This window comes from Dipodomys merriami, unplaced genomic scaffold, assembly GCF_024711535.1.
Source record: "Dipodomys merriami isolate MVZ:Mamm:240054 unplaced genomic scaffold, mDipMer1.0.p SCAF_617, whole genome shotgun sequence".
NCBI lineage: Eukaryota > Metazoa > Chordata > Mammalia > Rodentia > Heteromyidae > Dipodomys > Dipodomys merriami.
The window spans coordinates 143,464-170,012 of NW_027206199.1; the positions used below are offsets into that span (position 1 = coordinate 143,464).

General features: G+C 43.2%; 1 protein-coding gene, 2 non-coding genes and 1 pseudogene across 6 annotated transcripts in view; 2 read left to right on the top strand and 2 right to left on the bottom strand.

The window, feature by feature from the left end:
* LOC138814849 (atlastin-3) overlaps positions 1-26,549 on the top strand; it is a 76,041-nt gene that overhangs the window by 27,148 nt on the left and 22,344 nt on the right. For all 4 annotated transcript variants that reach the window (XM_070003925.1, XM_070003923.1, XM_070003922.1 and 1 more), the window contains 5 exons: positions 5,076-5,290; positions 6,573-6,716; positions 12,711-12,815; positions 13,478-13,528; positions 24,105-24,161. In XM_070003925.1, the coding sequence (XP_069860026.1) occupies positions 5,084-5,290; positions 6,573-6,716; positions 12,711-12,815; positions 13,478-13,528; positions 24,105-24,161 (564 nt within the window). In that variant the 5' untranslated portion in view covers positions 5,076-5,083. The remainder of the gene's footprint in view (positions 1-5,075; positions 5,291-6,572; positions 6,717-12,710; positions 12,816-13,477; positions 13,529-24,104; positions 24,162-26,549) is intronic.
* Positions 15,403-18,887, top strand: LOC138814846 (etoposide-induced protein 2.4 homolog; annotated as a pseudogene).
* LOC138814866 (U6 spliceosomal RNA) lies at positions 24,951-25,057 on the bottom strand. The gene has a single exon (XR_011368109.1). It is a non-coding gene; the product is annotated as a U6 spliceosomal RNA (small nuclear RNA).
* Positions 25,732-25,833, bottom strand: LOC138814867 (U6 spliceosomal RNA). Its single transcript, XR_011368110.1, has one exon. It is a non-coding gene; the product is annotated as a U6 spliceosomal RNA (small nuclear RNA).

Here is a 26,549-nt window from a genome sequence, read left to right on the forward strand (position 1 = left end):
GTCCTAAGGCCTGAACTCTTGGGCCTAGGCGCTGTCCCTGAATTTTTCAGCTCAAGGCTAGCACTCTACCACCTGTACCATAACGCTACTTCTGACTTTTTCTGCTTATGTGGTGCTGAGAAATCGAACCCAGGGCCTCATGCATGCAAGGCAAGCACTCTACCACTAAGCCACCTTCCCAGAACTCTTTCTCTTTCTTTTGGTGACAGTCCTGGGGCTTGAACTCAGGATCTAGGTGCTGTCCCTAAGCATTTTTTGCTCAAGGCTAGTGCTCTACCTCTTGAGCCACAACTCTACTTTCAGCTTTTTGGAAGTTTAGTAGAGGTATGAGTCTCATGAACTTTTCTGACTCTGCTTGCTTTGAACAGTGATTCTCAGATCTTAGCCTACTAAGTGGCTAGGATTATAGCTGGCACTTGATGTAGGCAGACATTTTTCATTTATATAAAAGTGAAGCAGTATGGCAGTTCTGCTGCAATAAATCCTATGCCCTGCCTTTTTTGTGGGTTTAGGGTGTTGCCCTCATGTTCCTGAAGCAGAGTGACTCACTCTTACTTAGCCAGCAGCGAAGGGGGAAAAAATGCCTGATCTGAAAGTTGCCTATGTCTTTTCAAATCATTGATGTAGGTCAGAACTTGGTCAATGGTTATTCTACAGTTACATGATTGTGTTGGAAGCCAGGTACTGATGGCTCATCTCTATAATCCTAGCAACTTGGGAGGCTGAGATCTCAGAATCAAGGTTTGAAACCTGCCCAGGCAGCAAAATCAATGAGTCTCTCTTACCTTCAATTAACCACACAGATCTTGTGGCTGGAGTGCTAGAGCACTAGCCTTGAGCAAACAAGCCCAGGTACAGTGTCAGGTCTTGAGTTCAGGCTCTAGGATTGGCACCAAAAAACTAAAAAAGATTGGGTTGTTAATAGGCCTAACTAGCCGTGCCCTTGTGGCTTACACCTGTGATCCTAGCTACTCAGGAGGCTGAGATTTGAGGATTATAATAGGAAGCCAGCCTGGTCAGGAGGAGACTCTTATTTTTGTTTGTCTGTTTTGTTTTTTGGGTCCGGTCGTGGGGCCTGAACTCTGGGCCTGGGCGCTGTCCCTCAGCTCTTCAGCTCAAGGCTAGCTCTCTACTACTTGAGCCACAGCGCCACTTCTGGCTTTTTTTCTTTTTTGCTTATGTGGTGCTGAGGAATCGAACCCAGGGCCTCATGCATGCAAGGCAAGGGCTCTACCACTGAGCCACCTTCCCAGCCCCAGGAGGAGACTCTTATCTTCAATTAACTACCAGAAAACTGGAAGTGGTGCTGTGGCTCAAAGTGGTAGAGCATTAATCTTGAGTGATCCCGGGCCCTGAGTTCAAGATCCTTGACCACCACCACTACCAACAAAAAAGCCCAATTAGAAACCTATTACTTAATAGGAAGCAGAAATGAATATTGGAAAATTATCAGCCATCACTCAGGACTTTTATTTGTGCTTCTTTTTTTATTTTTTGTTGGTCGGAGGGCTTGAACTCAGCTTGGGCACTGTCCTTGAGCTCTTCAGCTCCTTGAACTACTGCTCTACTTTCAGCTTTTTCTTGGCTAACTAGAGATAAGAGTCTCACAGACTCCTGTCTGGGCTGGCTTGGAACCTTGATCCTCGATCTCAGCTTCCTGAATAGTTAGGATTACAGGTGTGAACCACTGGCTCCTGGCTGTCATTATTTTAAAACTTGGAATGCTTATTTGTTTCTTGGGGATTTGTTTTTTGTTTTTTGTTCATGTGGAGCCTGAACCCTGGGCCTGGGTGCTGTCCCTCAGCTCTTCACCTCACTCTACCACTTCTAGCACTCTACCACTTGAGCCACTGTGCCACTTCTGGTTTTCTGGTAGTTTATTGGAGATAAGAGTCTTACAGGCTGTCTTTGAACCATGAGCCTCAGATCTCAGCCTCCCGAGTAGCTAGGATTACAAGTGTGAGCCACTGGCGCCTGACTCTTGGGGATTTCTTCTTCTTCTTTTTTTTTTTTTTTTTGTCGGTCCTGGGGCCTGAACTCTCGGCCTGGGCTCTGTCCCTCAGCTCTTCAGCTCAAAGCTAGTGCTCTACCACTTGAGCCACAGCGCCATTTCCAGCTTTTTTCTGCTTATGTGGTGCTGAGGAATCGAACCCAAGGGCTCATGCATGCAAGGCAAGCACTCTACCATGGAGCCACCCTTCTAGCTCCTATTGGAGATTTCTATATTGATTCTGGATGTGAGTCCTTTGGAAATAGGTATTGTGAACATTCTCTCTGAATCTATAGCTTGCCTTTTAACTCATTGTCATCTTACTAGTCAGGTGATGTATAGAGGAGTTACTATTTCAAGTAATGAGTACATTTCTCTTTGGGCAATGTCACCCCTTCTTTTGCTTTCTCTTCTTCCCCTTCTGGTTCTTACTCACACATTGTATATATAGTTCATTTTCAGCATAGTGTCTACTGAGTACCAAAGCTGCATTTGTTCACTCTTTGTTCCTCCATTTCTATGTCCTCTCTCACTCCCCCCAAAAGATAGATAAACAAGCAGGACAAAAAAAAAAAAAAAAAAACAAAAAACCAAGAAATAAACAAAGAGGAAAAACAAGCAACCTTGTTTCTATTTTCTGGAATTCATTTTGATAAATATCTTAATATTCCAGAGGTGTTGTGCCTTTGGGTTTCTCCCTTGAGAGTATTTTCCTTGCTGGCCAGGCCCTGGTGGCTTACGTCTGTAATCCTAGTTACTCAGTTACTCAGTAGGCTGAGATCTGAGGATCACAGTTCAAAGCCAGCCGGGGCAGAAAAGTTGGAGACTCTTATCTCCAATTGACCAACAGAAAACTGGAAGTGGTGCTGTGGCTCAAAGTGGTAGAGTTCTTTTTTTTTTTTTTTTGTCGGTTGTGGGGCTTGAACTCTGGGCCTAGGCACTGTCCCTCAGCTCTTCAGCTAAAGGCGACTGCTCTATCACTTGAGCCACAGCTCCACTTCTGGTTTTCTAGTGGTTTGTTGTAGATAGAAGTCTCATGGTCTTTCCTGCCCCGGCTGGCTTGAACTCTGGGACTGGGCACTGTCCCTGAGCTCTTCAGCTCAAGAGAGCACTCTACTACCAGAAACACAGCACTACTTCTGGTTTTTTAAGTGGTTTAGTGAAGATAAGAGTCTCACAGACTTTTCTGCCTGGGCTGGCTTTGAACCTCGATCCTCAAATCTCAGCCTCCTGAGTAGCTGGAATTACAGGCATGAGCCACCAGCGCCCGCTGTAAAGTGGTAGAGTTCTAACCTTGAGCTGAAGAGCTCTGGGACAGCACCCAGGCCCATGGGGAAAAAAAAGTATTTTCCTTTAGTCTTAGAGTGTGTGAATGCCTAGAGACCAATGTATTTTATATCTAGCTTTCACATATAAAAGAAAAGATGTGTGTCTCTGAGCTTGACTTAGGTCACTTTACATGATTTTTCCTAGGTCCATTCGTTTCCCTGCAAATGACATATTATTTTAATGGCTGTATAAAATTCTATTGTGTATAAGTGCCACAGTTTTTTGATCCACTTATCTATTGTAGGGCACCTGGGATGTTTCCACAACTTGGCTATGGTGAATAGTGCTGCAGTAAATATGGATGTACAAGTGTCTTTATGGTATCCTGGCTTATGACATTCTGGGTAGATGCCCAAGAGTGGTATGGCTGGATTGTAGAGAAGATCTATGTTTCATTTTTTTTGAGGAACCTCCAGACCATCATTGGCATCTTATAATGAAAAGATATTTTTAATTTTAATGAAGTCTAATTTGTATTTTTCCCCTTTAATAGTGTATTTGTGCTCTATTTAAAAAAGGTTTTTCTTAATCAAAATGAACTCCGGGAAATGGAAACAAGGTTTTTTTCCTTTGTTGTTGTTTTCTTTTTGTCTTGTTTGTTTATCTGTCTTTGGGAAGGCAAGGGGCAGGCACAAAAATAGAGGGACAAAAGGTGAACAAATGCAGCAGTGGTACTTACTAATTATACAACTTGTAGGTGAGGACAAGAGAGAAAAACAGAGAGGGGAAGGGGTTACATTGTCCAAAAAGAAATATAGTCATTAGGGGCTGGGAAGGTGGCTCAGTGGTAGAGCGCTTGCCTTACATGCCTGAGGCCCTGGGTTCGATTCCTCAGCACCACATAAGCAAAAAGAAAAAAGCCAGAAGTGGCACTGTGGCTCAAGTGGTAGAGCGCTAGCCTTGAGCTGAAGAGCTGAGGGACAATGCCCGGGCCCAGAGTTCAGGCCCTATGACTGGACCACCCCCCCCCCCAAAAAAAAAAATAAAGGCACACAACCAACCACGTGTTTAAAAAAAAAAAAAAAAGAAATATAGTCATTACTTTTCTTAACCCCTCTGTATACCACATTTACAGTAATTTAAATAAAAGAAGGTTTTTGCTTTTTCCATGTTCAAAAATAATGTAGTCCATGTGCTGATGATTTAGGTCTGTAATCCTCACTATTCAGGAGGCCTAGGTTTAGAAGATTGTTCTAGTCTAGGCAGAAAAGTCCTTGAAACTGTTGTCTCCAAAATAATTAGCAAAAAGCATGACTGGAATCAGTGGCTTAAATGGTTGAGTGCCAGTTGAGCAAACAAGTTGAGTGAGCACAAGGCCCTGAGTTCAAATATTAGTACCACCACCACCAAAAATTGTGTGTGTGTTTGTATACTGTTGAGTATAGAAAATGTTAAGTACATAAAATGTTCAAAACTAGCTGGATAAAATGTGTGAAACTGGCTACACAGGAGGCAGAGATCAGAGGATTGTAGTTAGCCCTAGCAGGAAGCAAGACTGACCTCAATACAATAGTTGGGCATGGAAATATTGCCTGTTACCTCAGCTTTGTAGGAAGCATGAGTAAGAGAATTGTGGTCCAGACCTGCTGGGGCAAAAGGCTTGAGACCCTATCAGAAAAATAAAGCAAAAAGGGATGAGGAATGTGGCTAAAATGGTAGAGCCCCTGCCTAACAAATGCAAAGCCCTAAGTCAAACCCCAATACCACCAAAATAAAAAATATTTTTGAAATTAGTTTTTTCTTTCCACATTGACAGGTGATGCCATGGAAAACGGAAAGCCTGGTCCAGTGCAAGTTGTTTTGGTTCACAAAGAACAACATTCCTTTGAGCTAGAAGAGAAAGCTTTGGCTAGCATCCTTCTACAGGAACATATTCGAGATCTTGATGTGGTGGTGGTGTCAGTGGCTGGTGCCTTCCGAAAGGGCAAATCCTTTATTCTGGACTTCATGCTGCGATACTTGTATTCTCAGGTAAGGAAGAATGAGTTTGTTACAAGGTAGAAAAGAGCAAAAAACAGCCAGGTGCTAGTGGCTCATTCCTGTAATCCTAGCTACTCAAGAGGGTGAGATCTGAGGATTGCGGTTTGAAGCCAGAAGCTAGCCAAGGCAAGAAACTCTTACCTCCAATTAATCACAGAAAAAGCCAGAAGTGGTTGTGTAACTCAAATGGTAGAGGGCTAGCCTTGAATAAAAGGAGCTTAGGGACAACACCCAGGCCCAGAGTTTAAGGTCCAAGACTGGCAGAAAAAGAAGAAAAGAGGGGGCTGGGAAGGTGGCTCAGTGGTAGAGTGCTTGCCTTGCATGCCTGAGGCCCTGGGTTCGATTCCTCAGCACCATATAAGCAAAAAGAAAAAAGCCAAAAGTGGCGCTGTGGCTCAAGTGGTAGAGTGCTAGCCTTGAGCTGAAGAGCTGAGGGACAGCGCCTAGGCCCAGAGTTCAGGCCCCATGACCGGACACCCCCCCCCCAAAAAAAAGAAAAAAAAAGAAAAAGCATAAAAGCTTATGAATTGTCCTTGATGTATAAAATTGCTTGTTTAAGATTGAATGTGAGGGGGCTGGGAAGGTGACTCAGTGGTAGAGCGCTTGCCTTGCATGCATGAGGCCCTGGGTTCGATTCCCCAGCACCACATAAGCAAAAAGAAAAAAAAGCTGGAAGTGGTAGAGTGCTAGCCTTGAGCTGAAGAGCTGAGGGGCAGCTTCCAGGCCCAGAGTTCAGGCCCCACGACCAGACCCCAAAAAAAAAAAAACAAAAAGATTGAATGTTGGGGTGATTGAGACGGGGAGGGGTAAGAAAGTTCAAAGGGGTTGGGGCTGGGAAGGTGGCTCAGTGGTAGAGTGCTTGCCTTGCATGCATGAGGCCCTGGGTTCGATTCCTCAGCCCCACATAAGCAGAAAAAAAAAGCTGGAAGTGGCATTGTGGCTCAAGTGGTAGAGCGCTAGCCTTGAGCTGAAGAGCTAAGGGACAGCGCCCAGGCCCAGAGTTCAGGCCCACGACCGGACCCAAAAAAAAAAAAAAGAAAGTTCAAAGGGGTGACATTGACCAGATGCATGGTATTCATAAACTGCTTTGTTGAATGGCAACTCCTGTGTACAACTGCTTAAAAATTAAAATAAAAAAAAAAAGATTTAATGTGGGAGCTGGGAATGTAGCTTTGTTTTGGAGCTTACCATGCTTGAGGTGTGGTTTGATACCTAGTACTTCACAAAAAATAAGTGCCAAGGATTTAGTGAGTGTGTCTCATTTCTTCTGTAGAAGGAAGGTGGCCATTTAAACTGGTTGGGTGACCCAGAAGAACCATTAACAGGATTTTCGTGGAGAGGAGGCTCTGACCCAGAAACCACTGGAATTCAGATATGGAGTGAAGTTTTCACTCTAGAGAAGCCAGGTGGGAAGAAGGTAAGGATGAAAAGACTTAGAAATCATAGCAAGAACGTACCATAAGAATCTTCATGTGGGGGCTGGGAAGGTGGCTCAGTGGTAGAGCGCTTGCCTTGCAATGCATGAGGCCCTGGGTTCAATTCCTCAGCACCATATAAGAAAAAAGCCGGAAGTGGCGCTGTGGCTCAAGCGGTAGAGCGCTAGTCTTGAGCTGAAGAGCTGAGGGACAGCGCCCAGGCCCAGAGTTCAGGCCCCACGACTGGACCCAAAAAAAAAAAAAAAAAAAAAAGAATCTTCATGTGTACTGTGCTAATCTAATAAAAGTAATTTTTATCAAGCTGATGTAGGCACGCAGTTTAAAAGTAATGTGTGTTTTAAAAAAATATATGTTGGGCCAGGTGCTGGTGGCTCATGCCTATAATCCTAGCTACCCAAGAGGCTGAGTTCTGTGGATCATGGTTCAAAGCCAGCCCTGGAAGAAAAGTCCGTGAGACTCTTATCTCCAATAAACCACTAGAAAACAGGAAATGGTACTGTGGCTCAAGTGATAGAGCCCTCTCCTTGAGCTGAAGAGTACAGGGACAGTGCCCAGGCCCAGACCAGAGTTCAAGCCCCACAACGGGGGGAGGGGGAACAGGGAATGGAGAATAAAAACATACATATTTTTAAATAAATATGTGTGTGTGTGTGTGTGTGTGTGTGTGTGTGTGTGTGTGTGTGTGTGTGTGTGTGTGTGTGTGTGTGTGTGTGTGTGTGTGTGTGTGTGTGTGTGTGTGTGTGTGTGTGTGTGTGTATAAATGTTGGGGTTGGAGAAGTGGCTCAGAGCATCAGCCAACGAGTGAAAGTATTAGATACTGAGTTCAAGTCTCTGTCTCTGACCAAAAAAAAAAAAGAAAACCAAACAAGCAATGAATGACAGCTGGGCCCTTGTGGCTCATGACTATAATTGGTTCTAGCTATATATAATTTGAAGATTGTGGTTTGAAGCTAGCTTGGGCAGAAAAGTCCATGAGACTCCATCACCAGTTAACCATCAAAAAGTCAGACTAGCCAGGTACTGCTGGCTCACACCTGTAATCCTAGCTACTCAGGAGGCTGAGATCTGAGCATCATGGTTCAAAGCCAGCCTGGGCAGAAAAGTCTGTGAGACTCTTATCTTCACTAAACCACTTAAAAAAACAGAAGTAGTGCTGTGTTTCTGGTAGTAGAGTGCTTGAGCTGAAGAGCTCAGGGACAGTGCCCAGTCCCAGAGTTCAAGCCCCATGACCCATTTTTTTTTTACAAAAAGGGCTGGGAAGGTGGCTCAATGGTAGAGCGCTTGCCTTGCATGCATGAGGCCCTGGGTTCGATTCCTCAGCACCACATAAGCAAAAAGAAAAAAGCCGGTAGTGGCGCTGTGGCTCAAGTGGTAGAGCACTAGCCTTGAGCTGAAGAGCTGAGGGACAGCGCCCAGGCCCAGAGTTCAGGTCCCATGACCGTACCCCCCCCCCCAAAAAAAAAAAGTCAGACTAGAGGCATGGTTTTTAAGTAGTAGAGTGCTAGCCAAGCAAGCAAGCAAGCAAGGCAATATAAAGCCCCTGAGTCCAAACCTTGGTAACATATAATAATAATATTAATAGTAGTAGTAGTAGTATGTGAATATAGTATAAAAGGTCAGATACTTCGTGATAGAATTTTAACAGAATGTAGCTGTCAGTATGGTTGTCTTCTCTCCACCCCAGTTTTCACTTCCCAGAGTCTGGGCTCTCAGTCTGGGCACTGAGAGATCTCATGTTTGGAAGGTAGTCAATTATTTCCCACAGCCTTACCAGTGTATACTGGTTGCAGCTATACCTCTATTTCTGGCTTTTTAATGGTTAATTGGTAGTAAAAGTCTTGTAGACTTTCCTGCCTAGGCTAGCTTCAAACTGTGATCCTCAGACCTCAGACTCCTTTGTACTTAAGATTACTGGCGTGAGCCACCAGTGCATAGCTAGTCTGGCATTTTTGCTAGTTAACTGGAGATAGGGTGTTGGGGACTTTGTTGCCTAGGCTGATTTTGAACCTCTTTCCTCAGATCTCAGCCTTCTGAGAAATTAGAATTACCAAATGAGCCCACTAGTGGCCAAATTTCTTTATTTAAGATTTTTTTTTTATTGGCATGTATTAAGTGTATAATGAGGAGGGCGTTTTACTGTGACATTTCTATACATGCAATAGTATACCCCATCAACCTTACTCTTCTGTCACTCTCCCTTTTTTTCCCCTTTCCACTTCTTGAAATAATTTCAATTGGTTTATTATTCTGTTTTCATATATGCATATAAAATATTTTGACCATATTTACCCTCTTTCACTCTCTCCATTAGCCTTCTTTCTTCCTGTTCATATCTGTTAATACCATAGAACCTGTTTTACTCTCCTATCCATTTTTTAAGTGTATATTAATTGTATCAAGAGATTTTAATATAGGGTATTTTTCTTATGTATATATTAATCAGAATAATTCCTCTGTTGCTGTGTGTGTTTTGTGTTGTGTATATGTATATTGCATGTGTACTAGTACTGGAACTTGAACTCAGGGCATGGGCACTGTCTCACAGCTTTTTTTGCTCGAGGCTGGCACTCTACCACTTGACACAGCTCCACTTCTGGCTTTTTGGCGGCTAATTGTACTTTGCTGCCTGAGTTGGCTTTGAATTGTGATCCTGTAATCTCAGCCTCCTGAGTATCTAGAAGTGGATCCACCAAGCACCTGGCTGGTTTTTTTCCTCCCATATCTGGCCTCATCAGCCCCATGCTCTCATGGCCCATCTGTGATGTAGCATTCATCAGTTCTTGGCTCCCTTTCATAGCTAAACATTTTATTGTGTGTACGCATGTGCGCATGAGAGTGCACACACCCACACACCCACATACACACATACACATACACGCTAGGTGTTGGTGGCTCACACCTGTAATCCTAACTACTCAGGAGGTTGAGATGTGAGGATTGTGGTTCAAAGCCAGCTCAGGCAGAGAGCCTGTGAGACCTTAATAAACTACCAAAAAACTGAAAGTAGAGCTAGAGATAAAGTGATAAAGAATGTTAGCCTTGAAGCTAACAAGGAAGCTCAAGGTCAACACCCAGACCCTGAATTCAAGCCTTAAGACCTGCAACAAGAAACAAAACAAGAAACAACAAATTTGCTAAAACCAACCTACATTTTTCTTTTTTTGGGGGGGGAGGTGTAAGGGTTCGGTTGTGGTGCATGAACTCTGGGCCTGAGTACTGTCCCTCAGCTCTTCAGCTCAAGGCTAGTGCTCTACTACTTGATCCACAGAGCCTCTTCTAGTTTTCTGGTGGTTTATTGGAGATAAGAGTCTTAACCTTGAGCTGGGAAGGTGGCTCAGTGGTAGAGTGCTTACCTCTCATGCATAAGGCCCTGGGTTCACTTCCTCAGCACCACATAAACAGAAAAAGCTGGAAGTGGCGCTGTGGCTCAAGTGGTAGAGCGCTAGCCTTGAGCTAAAGAGCTGAGGGACAGCACCCAGGCCTAGGGTTCAAGCACCATGAGTGACCAAAAAAAAAAAGAAAAGAAAAAAGTCTCACTGTCTTTGAACTGTGATCCAGAGTAGCTAGGATTATAGGCCAGCCTACATTCTTATCAGCCACGCATAAAGCTCAAGTTTCCACATCCTGGCAAGCACCTAATATCATATCTGTTTTGATACAGGGTCTCACTATGTTGTTTAGGTTGACCTCAAAAGCCATGATCTTTTTGTTTCAGTCTTTTGAGTGTTAGGATTACAGTTGTGCATCATTGTTTCCTGTGTGTGTGTGTGTGTGTGTTTTGGGTCCGGTTATGGGGCCTGAACTCTTTTGTTTCAGTCTTTTGAGTGTTAGGATTACAGTTGTGCATCATTGTTTCCATTGTGTGTGTGTGTGTGTGTGTGTGTGTGTGTGTGTGTGTTTTGGGTCCGGTTATGGGGCCTGAACTCTTTTGTTTCAGTCTTTTGAGTGTTAGGATTACAGTTGTGCATCATTGTTTCCAGTGTGTGTGTGTGTGTGTGTGTGTGTGTGTGTGTGTGTGTGTGTGTGTGTGTGTGTGTGTGTGTGTGTGTGTGTGTGTGTGTGTGTGTGTGTGTGTGTGTGTGTGTGTGTGTGTGTGTGTGTGTGTGTGTGTGTGTGTGTGTGTGTGTGTGTGTGTGTGTGTTTTGGGTCCGGTTATGGGGCCTGAACTCTTTTGTTTCAGTCTTTTGAGTGTTAGGATTATAGTTGTGCATCATTGTTTCCAGTGTGTGTGTGTGTGTGTCCAGTGTGTGTCCAGTGTGTGTGTGTGTGTGTGTGTGTGTGTGTGTGTGTTTTGGGTCCGGTTATGGGGCCTGAACTCTGGGCCTGGGTGCTGTTTTGCTTATGTGGTGCTGAGGAAACGAACCCAGGGCCTCAAGGCAAGCGCTCTACCACTGAGCCACCTTCCCAGCCCTCCATTCTTTTTTAATATAGCCAACCTAGTAGATGTGAAGTAATACTGTTTTTTTTTTTTTTTTTTTGCGGTCCCAGGGCTTGAACTCAGAGCCCAGGAGCTGTCGCTGAGCCTCTTTGTGCCCAAGGCTAGTACTGTACCACTTTAGCCATAGTGCCACTTCCAGCTTTTTCTGAGTGGTTTATTGGAGATAGAGTCTCATGGACTTTCCTGCCCAGCTGGCTTTGAAATGAATCTCTGTAGTTTGGGATTACAGGTGTGAGCCACTGGTGCCTGGCATGAAGTAATATTTCCTTGTGATTTTGAATATATTTGAGTGTATTCAATGTTTGAGTGTTCAAATACTAAGTACATTTGAAAATACAATGTATTTTCCGAGTGACTAATGATGTCTAGTCTCTTTTTACTTGCTTACTACTCACTCGTATCTTCTTGGGAGGACTTATCTAGTGAAATAAATCCATTTCTTTTTTTGGGGGGGTTCGGTCGTGGGGCCTGAACTCTGGACCTGGGTGTTGTCCCTCAGCTCTTCAGCTCAAGGCTAGCGCTCTACCATTTGAGCCAGAGCGCTACTTCCGGCTTTTTTCTTTCTGTTTATGTGGTGCTGAGGAATCGAACCCAGGGCCTCATACATGCAAGGCAAGCACTCTACCACTGAGCCACCTTCCCAGCCCAAATCCATTTCTTTTTGCAGTGGTTGGGGGGATCAAATCCAGGCTTTATACATGCCAGGCAAGTGCTCTACCATGACCTATAATCTCTTTTTTTTTTTTTTTTTGCTGGTCGTGGGGCCTGAACTCTGGGTCTGGGCGCTGTCCCTAAGCTCTTCAGCTCAAGGCTAGCGCTCTACCACTTGAGCCACAGCGCCACTTCCAACCTTTTCTGCTTATGTGGTGCTGAGGAATCGAACCCAGGGCCTCATGCATGCAAGGCAAGCACTCTACCACTGAGCCACCTTCTCAGCCCCCTATAATCTCTTTTACACATTTCCTCCTCCCCTTTATTTTACCTCTGGTGCTGGGATTTTACTCCATAGCCGGGTAGTGAGTGAATTAGATGGCTACTACACATTAGGTCTTTTTTTCTTTCTTTCTGTCTTCCTTTTTTTCTTTGTCTTTCTGTCTTTTTTTTTTTTTTTTTTTGTCAGTTGTAGGGATTGAACTCTGGGCCTGGGTGCTGTTCCTCAGCTCTTCAGCTCAAGGCGAGCGCTCTAGCACTTAAGCCACAGCACCACTTCCAGTTTTGTGAGTGGTTTATTGGAGATATGAGTCTCATGGACTTTTCTGCCCGGGCTGGCTTTGAACCTAGATCCTCAGATCTACACCTCCTGAGTAGCTAGGATTACAGGTATGAGCCACCAGGGCCTGGCTAACATTAGGTTTTTCTATGCTGTTTTGTTTGTATACCCTTGTTTTGTATTGTCTTACCAGGTCAGAGAAGATAATTGTCTTCAGCAAATCCTCTCAGCACAATGCTGATAGAACCTATGAGCTTACAGAGTTTTGAATTTCTCACTTACACTTTCTCCTTCCTCACTTTAACCTGTTTGCTTGGTTTTCTTTAGGTTGCAGTTATTTTGATGGATACTCAAGGGGCGTTTGACAGCCAGTCAACTGTGAAAGACTGTGCTACCATCTTCGCTCTAAGTACCATGACCAGCTCTGTTCAGGTAAAACTTTGTACTTGGACATAAGAAGAAATACAATAAAGGAAAGCATCTAGTTTCAGTTATTGTTCTGTTAGCAAAATTCTTGTGATGCTATAGAACTGTTTCTTTCAGATTGTTGATGTAATTAAGCTGTTAGAAGGCCAGAAGGAGCTGAATTATTTTTCTACTTTTATAATTATATATAACGTATTCTGAGCAAACTCAAGTCATTATAAATTGATAAGAAGAGTTTGTGATTTCAGCCATATATTCATAATTTTTGCAGAAGACAGATAATATTACTGTTTAAACTGCCCCCATAATCTTTTGTTTTTTTGGTTGGTCGTGGGGCTTGAACTCTGGGCTTGGGCACTGTCCCTCAGCTCTTCAGCTCAAGGCTAGTGCTCTATCACTTGAGCCACAGCACCACTTCTGGTTTTCTAGTGGTTTATTGGAGATAAGAGTCTCATGGAGTTTCCTGCCCGGCTGGCTTTGAACTGTGATCCTCAGATCTCAGCCTCCTGAGTAGCTAAGATTACAGGTGTGAGCCACCGGCGCCTGGCTCCCCATAATCTTATATGTAATAGTTTAGTAGTATAAAACTTATGTTCAGTGTGTTAGGTTTATTTGGGATTTGTTTGACGAAAGCTAGAACAGTATAAATTTGGATTTTTGTTTTCTAGATTTACAATTTGTCCCAGAACATTCAGGAAGATGATCTTCAACAGCTGCAGGTATATATTCTTCACAGACATTTTGATATCATAATACATCATTTAAAGTTTTCAGTCTAAGAGGTTGAGTATATTGCATATGCCTAGCATATGCAAGACCCTGGTTACTATAAAAATAAGTTTTAAGAGAGGAAAATTTTAGAGCTGAGTAGGTTTTAGCAAATGATTGCAATATGGAGAAAGATTTTTTGTTCATAGTAATTCTCTATACTCTGTGTATTTGTTGCTGAGGTAGAGCAGGGGTGGGTGGCTGGGAATGGCCTTTGTCATTTGAGCAAAGAATGGAAGAAAGTGGACAAGGTGTTTTTTGTTTTTGTTTTTTTTTTGGTCTGGTTGTGGGGCCTGAACTCTGGGCCTGGGCGCTGTCCCTCAGCTCTTAGGTGAGCACTCTACCACTTGAGCTACTGCGCCACTTCCTGTTTTCTGGTGGTTTATTGGAGATGAGTTTCATGGAAAAAAAAAGCTAAAAAAAAAAAAAAGTTTTATAGAGGCGCTGGGAAGGTGGCTCAGTGGTAGAGCACTTGCCTTGCATGCATAAGGCCCTGGGTTCGATTCCTGAGCACCACATAAGCAAAAAGAAAAAAGCTGGAAGTGGCGCTATGGCTCAAGTGGTAGAGCACTAGCCTTGAGCTGAAGAGCTGAGGGACAGCACCCAGGCCCAGAGTTCAGGACCCATGACCAGACCCAAAAAAAAAAAGAGAGAAAAAAAAAAGTTTCATGGACTTTCCTGCCCTGGCTGGCTTTGAACTTCGATCTTAAGATCTCAGCCTCTTGAGTAGCTAGGATTACAGGCGTGAGCCACCAGCGCCCAGCTGATTGATGGTTTTGTACTGGTATTTGATTCTGTGGTTGAACACAGTGGTTCTGTGGAACATTTCCTATCCAAACTTGACTAGACTCCCTTGCCCCAGTCTTACTATGCAGCCTAGGTTGGTCTTGAGAGCCTCCTGCCTTAGCCTCCTGGGTGCTGGGATTGGTTACTGTGCTTAACTCATATCAAAATCTGGATATGCCACCAATTTTTTTTTGTTTGTTTGTTGGAGGTGCTAGGTATCAAACCCATGTTCTACATGTTTATTTTTGTGCTTATATTGGGACTTCAACTCTGAGCCACATTCTCACTCTGCTTTTTTGCTCATGCTTAACATTTGACTATATGAGCCACACTTCCAGTTCTGGCTTTTTGTTGGTTGGAGATAAGTGTCACATCAATTTTCCTGACCTGGTCGGCTTTGAATGTTAATTCTCCAGTCTTAGCCTCCTGAGTAGCTAGGATTACAGGTGGGAGCCTATGTCTGGCTTTTTTTTTTTTTTTTGTGGTTGTGGGGTTTGAACTCAAGGCCTGGGCTTTGTCTCTGAGCTCTTTTGCTTAGGGCTAGCACTCTACCACTTTGAGCCACAACTCTACTTCCAGTTTTGAGTGGTTAATTGGAGATAAGACTTTCACAGGGACTTTTTTGCCTGAGCTGGTTCAAACTGTGATCCTCAGATTTTAGCCTTCTGAGTAGCTAGGATTACTGCTCCCACCAGCACCTAGCTTTTTAAAAAATCTGAAATGTATTCCTTTCTAAGCTTCTTTCTTTCTCAAATTTTTCAAATGCCTCCTTTTTTTTTTTGGTTGGTTGTGGGGCTTGAACTCTGGGCTTGGGCGCCGTTTCTCAGCTCTTCAGCTCAAGGCTAGCGTTCTACCACTTAAGCCACAGCACCACGTCCAGCTTTTTTTTTTTTTTTTCCGCTTATGTGGTGCTAAGGAATCGAACCCAGGGCTTCATGCATGTAAGGCAAGCACTGTACCACTGAGCCACCTCAAATACCTACTTTGTGTCAGACTGAGGATCAAGTGCTATAGGAGATATCAAGTGCTTGAGATGGTAATGGCTCACATCATCATAGGTTTTACAGTGAGATATATAACAACAGAACTGGGTGATATATTAGATCTCTAGGACTGTTGTAATGGTACTACAAGGTGAATGGCTTAAAGGAACAGAATTGTTTTATAATTCTGGAGGCCTTAAGTCAGAAATCAAAGTGTTGACAGGCCAAGCTCTCTTTGAATCCTTGAGGGGAGAATCTCTTCTTGCTTCTTCATAGCATTTCAAGGTTTGTTGGCAATCCTTGGCATCCTTTGACGTTCAGTTGCACATTTCAAACTCTGCCTGTCTTCACATGGCCGTCTGCTCTCTGTGTCTGTCTTTATATAGCATTTTACTCCTTGTGTTTCTGTTTTTCTTGTAAGGACATACTTCATGACCTCATTTTAACTTAGTTACATCTGTAAAAAATCTTATTTCCAAATAAGGTCATATTCATAATTTAATACACGTTAGAACTGCAGCATGTTTTGTTTTGTTTTTGTTTTTGGGTGCTGGTCCTGGGGTTTGAACTTATGGACTGGGCACTGTCCTTGAGCCACAGCTCCACTTCTAGCTTTTTGGTGGTTAATTGAAAGTAAGAGTCTCAAGGACTCTTTTGCCACACTCCTCAGATCTCAGCCTCCTGAGTAGTTAGGATTACAGGCATTAGCTACTGGTGTCTGACTAGATTGGTTTTTGAAGGCATAGGCACAGCTGTCATCCAGCAGCCTTCCTTTGCTATCATATTGACATTTCTTTTCATTTTCCACCTTAGTCTCATTGGTTGTTTCATTGACTCATTATCTCATTGACTGTTTTTTTCTTTTTGTCTTGTCATTCCTTCACTCATTCTCTAGTAGCCTCCTAAGAAAGGATGCCTAGGAGACTTAAATTTTTTGTTTTGTTTTGTTTTTGTTTTTTTTGGGTCCAGTCATGGGGCCTGAATTCTGGGCCTGGGCACTGTCCCTCAGCTCTTCAGCTCAAGGCTAGCGCTCTACCACTTGAGCCACAGCACCACTTCTGGCTTTTTTTTTTTTTTTTTTTTTTGCATCTGGTCATGGGGCCTGAACTCTGGGCCTGGGCGCTGTCCCTCAGCTCTTCAGCTCAAGGCTAGTGCTCTACCACTTGTGGCTTTTTTCTTTTTGTTTATGTGGTGCTGAGGAATTGAACCCAGGGCCTCAGGCATGCAAGGCAAGCGCTCTACCACTGAGCCACCTTCCCAGCCCCTGAGAATATTTTTATTTTATTCTAGGATTAAAGAATGGAACTAATATTTTAGAATTCTGAAGGTATTGCTTCCTTGTTGTCCACCTTCCAATACAGCTGCTGAATTTTCACTGTGATTCCTGATGCTGTTTATGTAACCTTTTTGTTTCTGAAGCTTTAAAGGTCTTATTCTTGGCATGCATTTTTCATGACTTAGTGTTGGCTTTTTGCTTATTCTGTGTAAACTCCTTTCCTCATAGATAAGATGCTCCGACTAAGCAATAACAAGATTCTGTTAAAAACAGAAAATAAGAGGGGCTGGGAAGTTGGCTCAGTGGTAGAGCGCTTGCCTTGCATGCCTGAGGCCCTGGGTTCGATTCCTCAGCACCACATAAGCAAAAAGAAAAAAGCCGGAAGTGGCGCTGTGGCTCAAGTGGTAGAGCACTGGCCTTGAGCTGAAGAGCTGAGGGACAGTGCTCAGGCCCAGAGTTCAGGCCCCACAACCGGACCAAAAAAAAAAAAAAAACAGAAAATAAGAAAAGAGCTAGGCATTTAAACTCTTAACAGAAAAATGGAAAATTCAGTAGGGACAAAGTTAAAATATAAATTGGAATGTCTAGTGTGGACATTGGCCCTGGGATGGAGCTAGCTGCCAGGCAAGGAGGAGCATCAAACAGAGATGGAGAGCGAGCCCTGGTTGCGTGAGTGCTAGGTAGGCCTACCAAATCCATAATTGGGGGACTGCAGGGTTCTGCTTATTGAAAGATTTTTGTGGCACTTTTCTCTCCTCTGTGTGCTGAAGAGATGGCTAACAGGGTCAAACCTTTCTCCAAGATTGTGGCGGGGGAAACAGACTCATCTGGGCTATTTGTACCATCTTAAAGCTAGATGCTCAAATCTAGCATGAGAGAGAGAGGAATAGCAACAAAGAAAGTCAAATAGTATCCTGGCCCTGGAGAGAGTCCCAAGTATAAAGGATAGAAAGAAAGCGAGAGTGAGCCATATACTCTTGGTAGGCTTTTCCAGTGCAGAGTATTCTGGTTCAGTCTCCTCTTGTTTTAGTTGTAACAGCATGAATTATTGGTGATCCATCACTACATGGAGGTGTTTGTTGTGTCTGGAATTCTTGGGTGCTTTTTTTTTTTTTGGGGTCTGGTCGTGGGGCCTGAACTCTGGGTCTGGGCACTGTCCCTCAGCTCTTCAGCTCAAGGCTAGCACTCTACCACTTGAGCCACAGCGCCACTTCCGGCTTTTTTCTTTTTGCTTATGTGGTGCTGAGGAATGGAACCCAGGGCCTCAGGCATGCAAGGCAAGCACTCTACCACTGAGCCACTTTCCCAGCCTCTTGGGTGCTTTTTTGAGTGCACTTCGTGTTTGTGCTTAGCGAAGTTGTGAATGGCATTTGGTTTCAAGATACAGCTGATGACATTTGAGGTATCAAGAAAGAAGTCTCACCCATTCCTTATTGTCAGTGAAATCATTGCTGACATGCCCTTCAACCTTTTGCTACAGTCTCTTTTCCTTATCCAGGGGATATTTAAGTCTCTTTTACATCCATCTTTTTGGTCAGCTGCTTACTCTGCTGCATATGTTCCTTCTCTATTCACTGTGTGCTTTGAGTATGGTTGGTTCAGTAAAGGAATTGTCAAACATAGAAAGGAACTGGCCGTGCTACTTTAGATTTGGTTTGCCCTTGCCTTTTCCTCACAACAATGCAGTTCTTATACATTATTCGTGGCTGCCTCTTCTCTATCATCTTTCCTTTGTTCATTATCAGTGTCAGTGAAGGAAAGACCCTGGAAAAATGAACCTTTTCCAGTTGTGCCTCTTCTTCATCTTCTTAAGCAACAGTCTCTTCCACAAGATAGTCTGCCTGCAGTCTGCCCTGGTCAGCTCAACTTCTGCAGAGAAGTTCACTGCATCCATATCCTGCCAAACTTAAGGCTGCTGCTTGCTGTCTGTTGCCTGCAGTTCTGTCAGGAGGGAAAGTGGGATTGGATGAAAGACAAGGCAACTCTTTTCTCTGTTCTCCTTCCCCTGCCAGGGAAGTTGGGACACCTTCTGCCCAGAGCCCTTTGCATAGTCTCTTCTGTTTGTGGAATTAGAATTTTTGACTCTGGTGTATGTGAGACAGAATCTTCTTGACACTAGTATATGGTATGAGTCTGAAAGGACCACAGCTATTTTATAGCATTTGCTAGCCTCTGCTTGGGCTTATCTGAATGCTTTTATTTTTCTGTCTATGCCATTTACTCCCCCTGGCCCCATCTCTCCTTCCTGCCTTCCAGAATCCTTGAATGAATGGTTTTGTAATGCTAATGTATATAAAATATACAATATAATACATAATACAATCTAATTTTGACATAATATATATCAATATATTGTTCAATCCTCAGTTCAGTCCTCAGTGCTGCAAAATTTTATTTTTATTTATTTATTTTTTTTGGGTCTGGTCGTGGGGCCTGAACTCTGGGCCTGGGCGCTGTCCCTCATCTCTTCAGCTCAAGGCTAGCACTCTACCACTTGAGCCACAGTGCCACTTCCGGCTTTTTTTCTGCTTATGTGGTGCTGAGGAATCGAACCCAGGGACTCAGGCATGCAAGGCAAGCGCTCTACCACTGAGCCACCTTCCCAGCCCTGCAAAATTTTTTTAAAAGCCACTAAAAATTTGAGTAAGAACTGGCTGTGATCCCAGCTACTCTGGAGCCTTAGTCAGGAGAATCCCCAGTTCAAGGTCACCTTGAGCAGTGTAGTAAGATCTTTTCTTTCTTAAAAAATTTTATTTGCTTGAAAATAGTAATATATATATATATATATTAGTTGTATGAGATTTCATTGTGATATATACAATGTATTGAAGTCAGCCTCACCTACTCTCTCACTCTTCCTACTTTTTTTTTTTTTTTTAATTGTGAAAATACCATACAGAGGGGTTACAATTACATGGGCAAGATAATGAGTACATTCCTTATCAAGCATTGTTGCCTCCTCCTTTGTTTCCCCTTCCCATCTCCCCCCCTCCCGCCCCCCCTCCTGCCCCCCCCCTCCTGCCAAAGTTGTAAAGTTTGTTTTTCTTTTCTTTTGTTTTTTTTGGGTCCGGTCGTGGGGCCTGAACTCTGGGCCTGGGTGCTGTCCCTCAGCTCTTCAGCTCAAGGCTAGCGCTCTACCACTTGAGCCACAGCGCCACTTCCGACTTTTTTCTTTTTGCTTATGTGGTGCTGAGGAATCGAACCCAGGGCCTCATGCATGCAAGGCAAGAGCTCTACCACTGAGACACCTTCCCAGCCCCTAAAGTTCGTTTTTCCACATAATCACTCTTCCTTCTCTTATTCCCTACTTAAAACAATTTCAGTGGCTAAGAGATCTTAGAAAAGGTGGGCCTTATGTACCAGTGTGGGGGAGTGTAGTGATTGGGAAAGATTGTCTATTTTGTTACCAACTCCTAAATGTCAGTATTTACACAAAAGTTTATTCTTGGGCAATCACTTCCACCAGATATTTCTTTCTTTCTTTATTTTTTTTGGCGGTTGTGGGGCTTGAACTCTGGGCCTGGGCACTTGTCCCTCAGCTCTTCAGCTCAAGGCGAGCGCTCTACCACTTGAGCTACAGCGCCACTTCCTGTTTTCTAGTGGTTTATTGGAGATAGGAGTCTCACGGTCTCTCCTGCCCGGGCTGGCTTTGAACCGCGATCCTCAGATCTCAGCCTCCTGAGTAGCTAGGATTACAGGCGTGAGCCACCGGCGCCCGGCTCAGATATTTCTTTAAATTAAGCATGGTGAGAAAGTTAAGGAACTTGCTGTTCAATATGTATACTTGGATTTGAGTACTTTCCAATAAAAGACAGTGGGCATCTAACCTTAGTAGAGTTTGGTATCCAAGGCTGTATTATATTTGTATATATGTACTCACTTTTTGGGGGTGTGTGTGGGGGGGATCAGAGGGGATTGAATTCAGGGCCTCATGCTTACTAGGCATGTATATGTTCTACCATAGACTTGTCCTGCCTCTGGTCCTTTTGTTTTTTGCTTGTCTAAAGCTTTTGCTGGAGCTGGCCTGGGATGGCAGTCCTCCTTTGCCTACTAAGTAGCTGAGATTACAGGTCTGCACTATCATGCTTGGCTTGTTTTTGAGAAAGGGTATTACTACCTGGCCTTGAACCTTGATCCTCCTAGCTTTGCTTCTCAAGGAGCTTGGATTATAGGCATGGTACTAATGCACTGCCATGTCTGGCCGAGACTGTTTTGGTTGTGGTACTAGGATTTAAACTCAGGGTCTCACTATTGTTATAGCTGGAGCCATGTCTCCAACCCTGGATTTTACTGTGTGGGTGTGTGTATTAGTGTGTACATGTATGGTTGTGGGTGCATGCCAGTACCAAGAATCTTGCACTCTTGCTCTCCACTTAGCCTTTTTTCTTTCACTTTTGGCTGGCTTTCTTCTATTTGAGCCTCACCTCCACTTCTGGTGTGTGTGTGTGTGTGTGTGAGTGTGTGCACGCGCGTGCATGCACACTTTCTATTTGAGCCTCACCTCTACTTCTGGGGTGTGTGTGTGTGTGTGCGTGCTGACTTTCTTCTATTTGAGCCTCACCTCCACTTCTGGGGTGTGTGTGTGTGTGTGTGTGTGTGTGTATGTGTGTGTGTGTGTGTCTGGGGTGTGTGTGTGTGTGTGTGTGTGTGTGTGTGTGTGTGTGTGTGTGTGTGTTGGGCCTGGAGCTTGAACTCAAGACCTGGGTGCTGTCCTTGAGTTTTTTGCTCTAGCCATAGCTCCATTTGTTTTTTTTTCTCTCTTTTTTTTTTTAACAATGGTAACACTAGACATTTTACTTAAAAAAACACATATTTAAAAGTGACCATGCTTCACAAAATGATACATGATATATCCCAACTGAATAATCTATATAAAACATAAACACAATCTAAAAAATGCTGGGCTTCAATTTTAGGAGGGTTACTATTTCATTATTAGCTGTATTTCTTTAGAGTCAGGGATGTGTTCTCTAAGTGTCCTTTCTCTTCCTTGGTGAAATGTTGCATTTCTTTTTTTTTTTTTTTTATTGTAAAGATACTATACAGAGGGTTACAGTTACATGAGTGAGGTAATGAGTACACTTCCTCTTGAACATTGTTACCCCCTCCATTGTTTTCCCCCTACCATCCCCTCCCTCCCTCCCTTCCCCAGGTTCTTTTTTTTATTGTGATTAAGTGATTGCATAATTTCCGGAAATTCACAGTATTGTGGAATAATGATGCTCATTTAAAGTCACAAGTTCATTCTAACTTTCCTGGAGCAAATTGTCTATCACAGTCTGTAATATATAACAGTGCTCACATGTTATATACCATATATGTGATCAGCAGCATGGGGATATTTGGTCTCTTTTTTTTTTTTTTTTGAGGTTAATTGGAGATAAGAATCTCATGGACTTCCCTACTCTAGGCTTGCTTCAAATCATACTCTTCAGATCTCAACCTCCTGAGTAGCTAGGATTGTAGGTATAAGCCACCAGCACCTGGCATTTCTGGCTTTGTTGCTAGTTAATTGGAGGTTAGAACTGGGATCCTCACCCCCCCTGAGTATCTTAGGATTGTAGACATGAGCCATTAGTGCCAATCTGTTATTTTTGTTGTTAGAGACTCACTTATCTCAAGTTGCCTACTTTTTATTGCTGAGATGACAGGACAGGTGTATAAACTTTTCTTGACTGCATTGGTCTACAACCTCAATCTTTCTTTTTTTTCTTTTTCTTTTGGTCGGTTGCGGGGCTTGAACTCTGGGCCTGAGCACTGTCCCTCTCAGCTCTTCAGCTCAAGGCAAGCGCTCTACCACTTGAGCCACAGTGCCACTTCCTGTTTTCTGTGGTTTATTGGAGATAAGAGTTTCATGGACTTTCCTGCCCAGGTTGTCTTTGAACTTTGATTCTCAGATCTCAGCCTCCTGATTAGCTAGGATTACAGGCATGAGCCACCAACGCCCAGCTTGTCTTTCTTATTTCAGCCTCCCAGATTACAGACCCAAGTCACTGGTACCCTGCTTTAGTGTTTTGTTTTTCTTTGGTCTTTCTAGTCCAACATTTCTGTGAGGGCAAGAAGAAGATAGGGCTGAGAGGTTAGGAACCTGGGGGTGCAGGTGGTCTTCCCAGAGAGTCACAAACATTTTTCATACCTATGATGCAGGGTACTGGGCATTTATTATTTCCCAGACTTCTTTTAGAGATTCTGCTGAGAGAATGTTATATTCTGGTCTATTCTATTCCATTCCATTCCCCCCACTTCTCTCTCTACCTCTGCCTCTGCCTCTCTGTCTTTCCCTCTTTCTCTCTTTCTGTCTCTCTCTCTTTCCCTCTTTCTCTTTGAGGCAGTATATCACTTTGTAATCTAGACTGACCTCTGTCACCTTACTGTTCTCGCCTCCTGAGTGTTGGGATTACAGGTATGTAGCAGCATGTCTGGTAGAGAATTTACTTGTTTCTTGACATTTCTTGCCTGTTCATTTTCCTTTCATAGCATTCGTGGCTTTTCCTTTCTTCCTTGTCCTTTGATTGTGTAACATTTAAGCTTTGTTTTTTGTTTTTAATGAGGTTTATGAAGAAAAAGGTGATGATACATGTACATTATAATCTTAATGAATCCATTCAAGAATCTGGATGGGGTAAATATTGTGGGCTCAGAGTGAATAAAAAGGCAAATGTTCTTGTCCTGTGGGACTTAAATGCTCACGGAGAAAATTGACACTAGTCCCGACAAGTAAAGGTGGGAGTATATTAGGTGACAGGGTTGAGGAGGTGAGTCTGACCAAGTTACATGTGTGCATAAATGGACATATCAAAATGAATTCCCTGTGTTTAACTAGTTGATGCTAATAATACTTTAAAACATGATGGAGGTAGGAAATACTGTCTAGAAAATTGTAATCCTTTAAGTAGATGGTCATGGGAGGGTTCATTGAGAAGGAGCCATTTGAATAAAGATGTGAGAAAATGAGTGAGCTGATTCCAAGTCTGTTCTTGGGAAGAACACTACATAGGCAGAAGGAGAAGCCAGAACAAAGGCCCTCAGGCAGCTGCAAGTCCACTTGTTTGAGGCACAGTGATCCATAGTGGCTGGAGACTGAATGAGTGTGTAATGTTGTGAGCAGAAGTGTGCTGTGTTCCAGCAACCATGTTTTTGTAACAGAACCACTGTGGTAGCTGTCTTGAGAATAGTCTGTGGGAAGGCAGAGCTGAGGTAAGGACATTTAGGATGCTGTTGAGTATTCCAGGCTATGTGGAACTGATGAGTGGTTGGATTCTGGATTTGCTGATGAATTGGGATGTGGAAAATAGAGAAATAATCAAGACGATTTTAAGGTTCATGACAGTTTAAGCTCCTGTGGGCTTTTTAAGCTATGGAACTGTGTTTTTAATACTAATATCCAGTCTGCTAAATAAGTACTTTACTAAAGAATAGCACAGAACTATATTAACTAAATTTCCTTACAAACCATAACTCTTGTTGTTGTTGTTTTTATAGCTCTTTACAGAATACGGTCGTCTGGCAATGGATGAAATTTTCCAAAAACCCTTCCAGGTAATGTATTAGCTCTGAACATAATGCATGTCTTGGTTTTGGCTCACAGATCAGCAAACCATAGCTCACAGGTCAAACCTGGCCTGCTGCCTATTTTTATATGGCTTGAAAGTTGAGTTTTTTTTGTTTTGTTTTGTTTTTTTTGTCAGTTGTAGGGCTTGAACTCTGGGCCTGGACACTGTCCCTCAGCTCTTCAGTCCAAAGCAAGCGCTCTACCACTTGAGCCACAGGACCACTTCTGGTATTCTGGTGGTTTATTGGAGATAACATTCTCATGGACTTGCCTGCCTGGGCTGGCTTTGAACCTAGATCCTCAGATCTCAGCCTCCTGAGTATCTAGGATTATAGGTGTGAGCCACTAGCACCCAGAGAGTATTTTATTTTCTTATACTGTTCCTGGGACTTGGACTCAGAGCTTGAGTGCTGTCCCTGAGTGTTTTTGTTTTTGTTTTTTGTTCTTTGTTCTTTGTGAAAACCACAGCTTAACTCCTAGCTTTTTGGTGGTTAATTGGAGATGAGTCTCATGGACTTTCCTGTCCAGGCTGGCTTCAAACTGTGATACTCAGATCTCAGCCTCCTGAGTAGGATTGTAGGGCTGAGCCATCGGCACCCTGCAAGTTAAGTGTTTTTTATTTATTTATTTATTTTTTATTTTATATATATATATATATATATATATATTATTGTAAAGATACTGTACAGAGGGGTTACAGTTACATGAGTGAGGTAATGAGTCCATTTCCTATTGAGCATTATTACCCCCTCCTTTGTTTTTCCCCTGCCATCCCTAAAAATATGGAACACTTCATGAATTTGTGTGTCATCCTTGCTCAGGGGCCATGCTAATCTTCTCTGTATTGTTCCAATTTTAGTATATGTGCTGCAGAAGTGAGCACTGTTTTTTATTTTTGTAAGATAGAATCTCACTGTAGAGCACAGGTTGGCTTTAAACTCCTCCTGCCCCACCCTTCTTAGTGGTGGAATTACAGGCATGCACCTTTAGGTCTGACCAGGATGTTGTATGCACATGTACATATATACACATATATATATATATATACATATATGTATACACTTTGTGTGCCTGTTGTGGGTAATGCAGGGCCTGGATGCTGCCCCTGAGTTTTTTAACTCATTGCTAAGACTATACCACTTGAGCTCCTCTTCCACTTTTTGGTGATTAGTTAAAGATAAGAAACTCAGGGAGGCCGGGCGCTGGTGGCTCACGCCTGTAATCCTAGCTACTCAGGAGGCTGAGATCTGAGGATCTCGGTTCAAAGCCAGCCCGGGCAGGAGAGACTGTGAGACTCCTATCTCCAATAAACCACCAGAAAACCGGAAGTGGCGCTGTAGCTCAAGTGGTAGAGCGCTCGCCTTGAGCTGAAGAGCTGAGGGACAGCGCTCAGGCCCAGAGTTCAAGCCCCACGACCAACAAAAAAAAAAAAAAAGAAACTCAGGGACTTTCCTGCCTAGGCTGATTTTGAACCACAGTCCTCAGATCTCATCCTCGTGAGTAGCTAGGATTACAGGTGTGAACCACCAGTACCCAGCTTTTATTTTATTTTATTTTTTGAATATGGAACACTTCACAGATTTTCATGTCATCCTTGCTCAGGGGCCATGCTAATCTTTTCTGTGTTGTTCCATTTTAGTATATTGGCTTGACTATGCTCTTGCTTGATGTTTTTGCTCAACACTGGCATTCTGCCACTTGAGTTACATATCCATTTCTGGCTTTTGCTGATTAAATGAAATAAGAATCTTAATGGACTTTTCTGCCCAGGCTGGCTTTGAACTGTGATTCTCAGATCGCAGCCTTCTAAATAGCTAGGATTATAGGTATGAGCCACTGACACAGGGCTGTATGCCTATGTTTTTATTGTTTGATCATTTTTACCATGTTGAGAGACGTGGAGGAGGACAATGGAAGAGGTGACATTACACTCATAAACTGGTATGTTGAATTAGAAATCCCTTTGTATAACTACTTAAAGATAATGTTTAATTAAAAAATTTTAAAGTATATTAAATAAAAACAAGCTGGAGCAATGCAGTAAAGGACACGAGAGAAAACATGACACTGCCAAACTGGGGCCTCACATATGTTAGGCAAGTGCTTGAACAGTTGAGCTATGTTCACCTCCTAGTTTTTGTTTTTTACCCTCTTTAATCTGAGGCTTTGACATAGTCCATGCTTAATGCTGTCCATGTTGTTGCTTGGCTTTCTTGCTCTTGGCTAGCACTTGACCACTTGAGCCACACCTCTAACCTGGTTTTTATTGCTCCTTAACTCTGAAGTAATTGGGATTAGTGTGTGTGTGTGTGTGTGTGTGTGTGTGTGTGTGTGTGTGTGTGTGTGTGTGTGTGTGTGTGTGTGTGTGTGTGTGT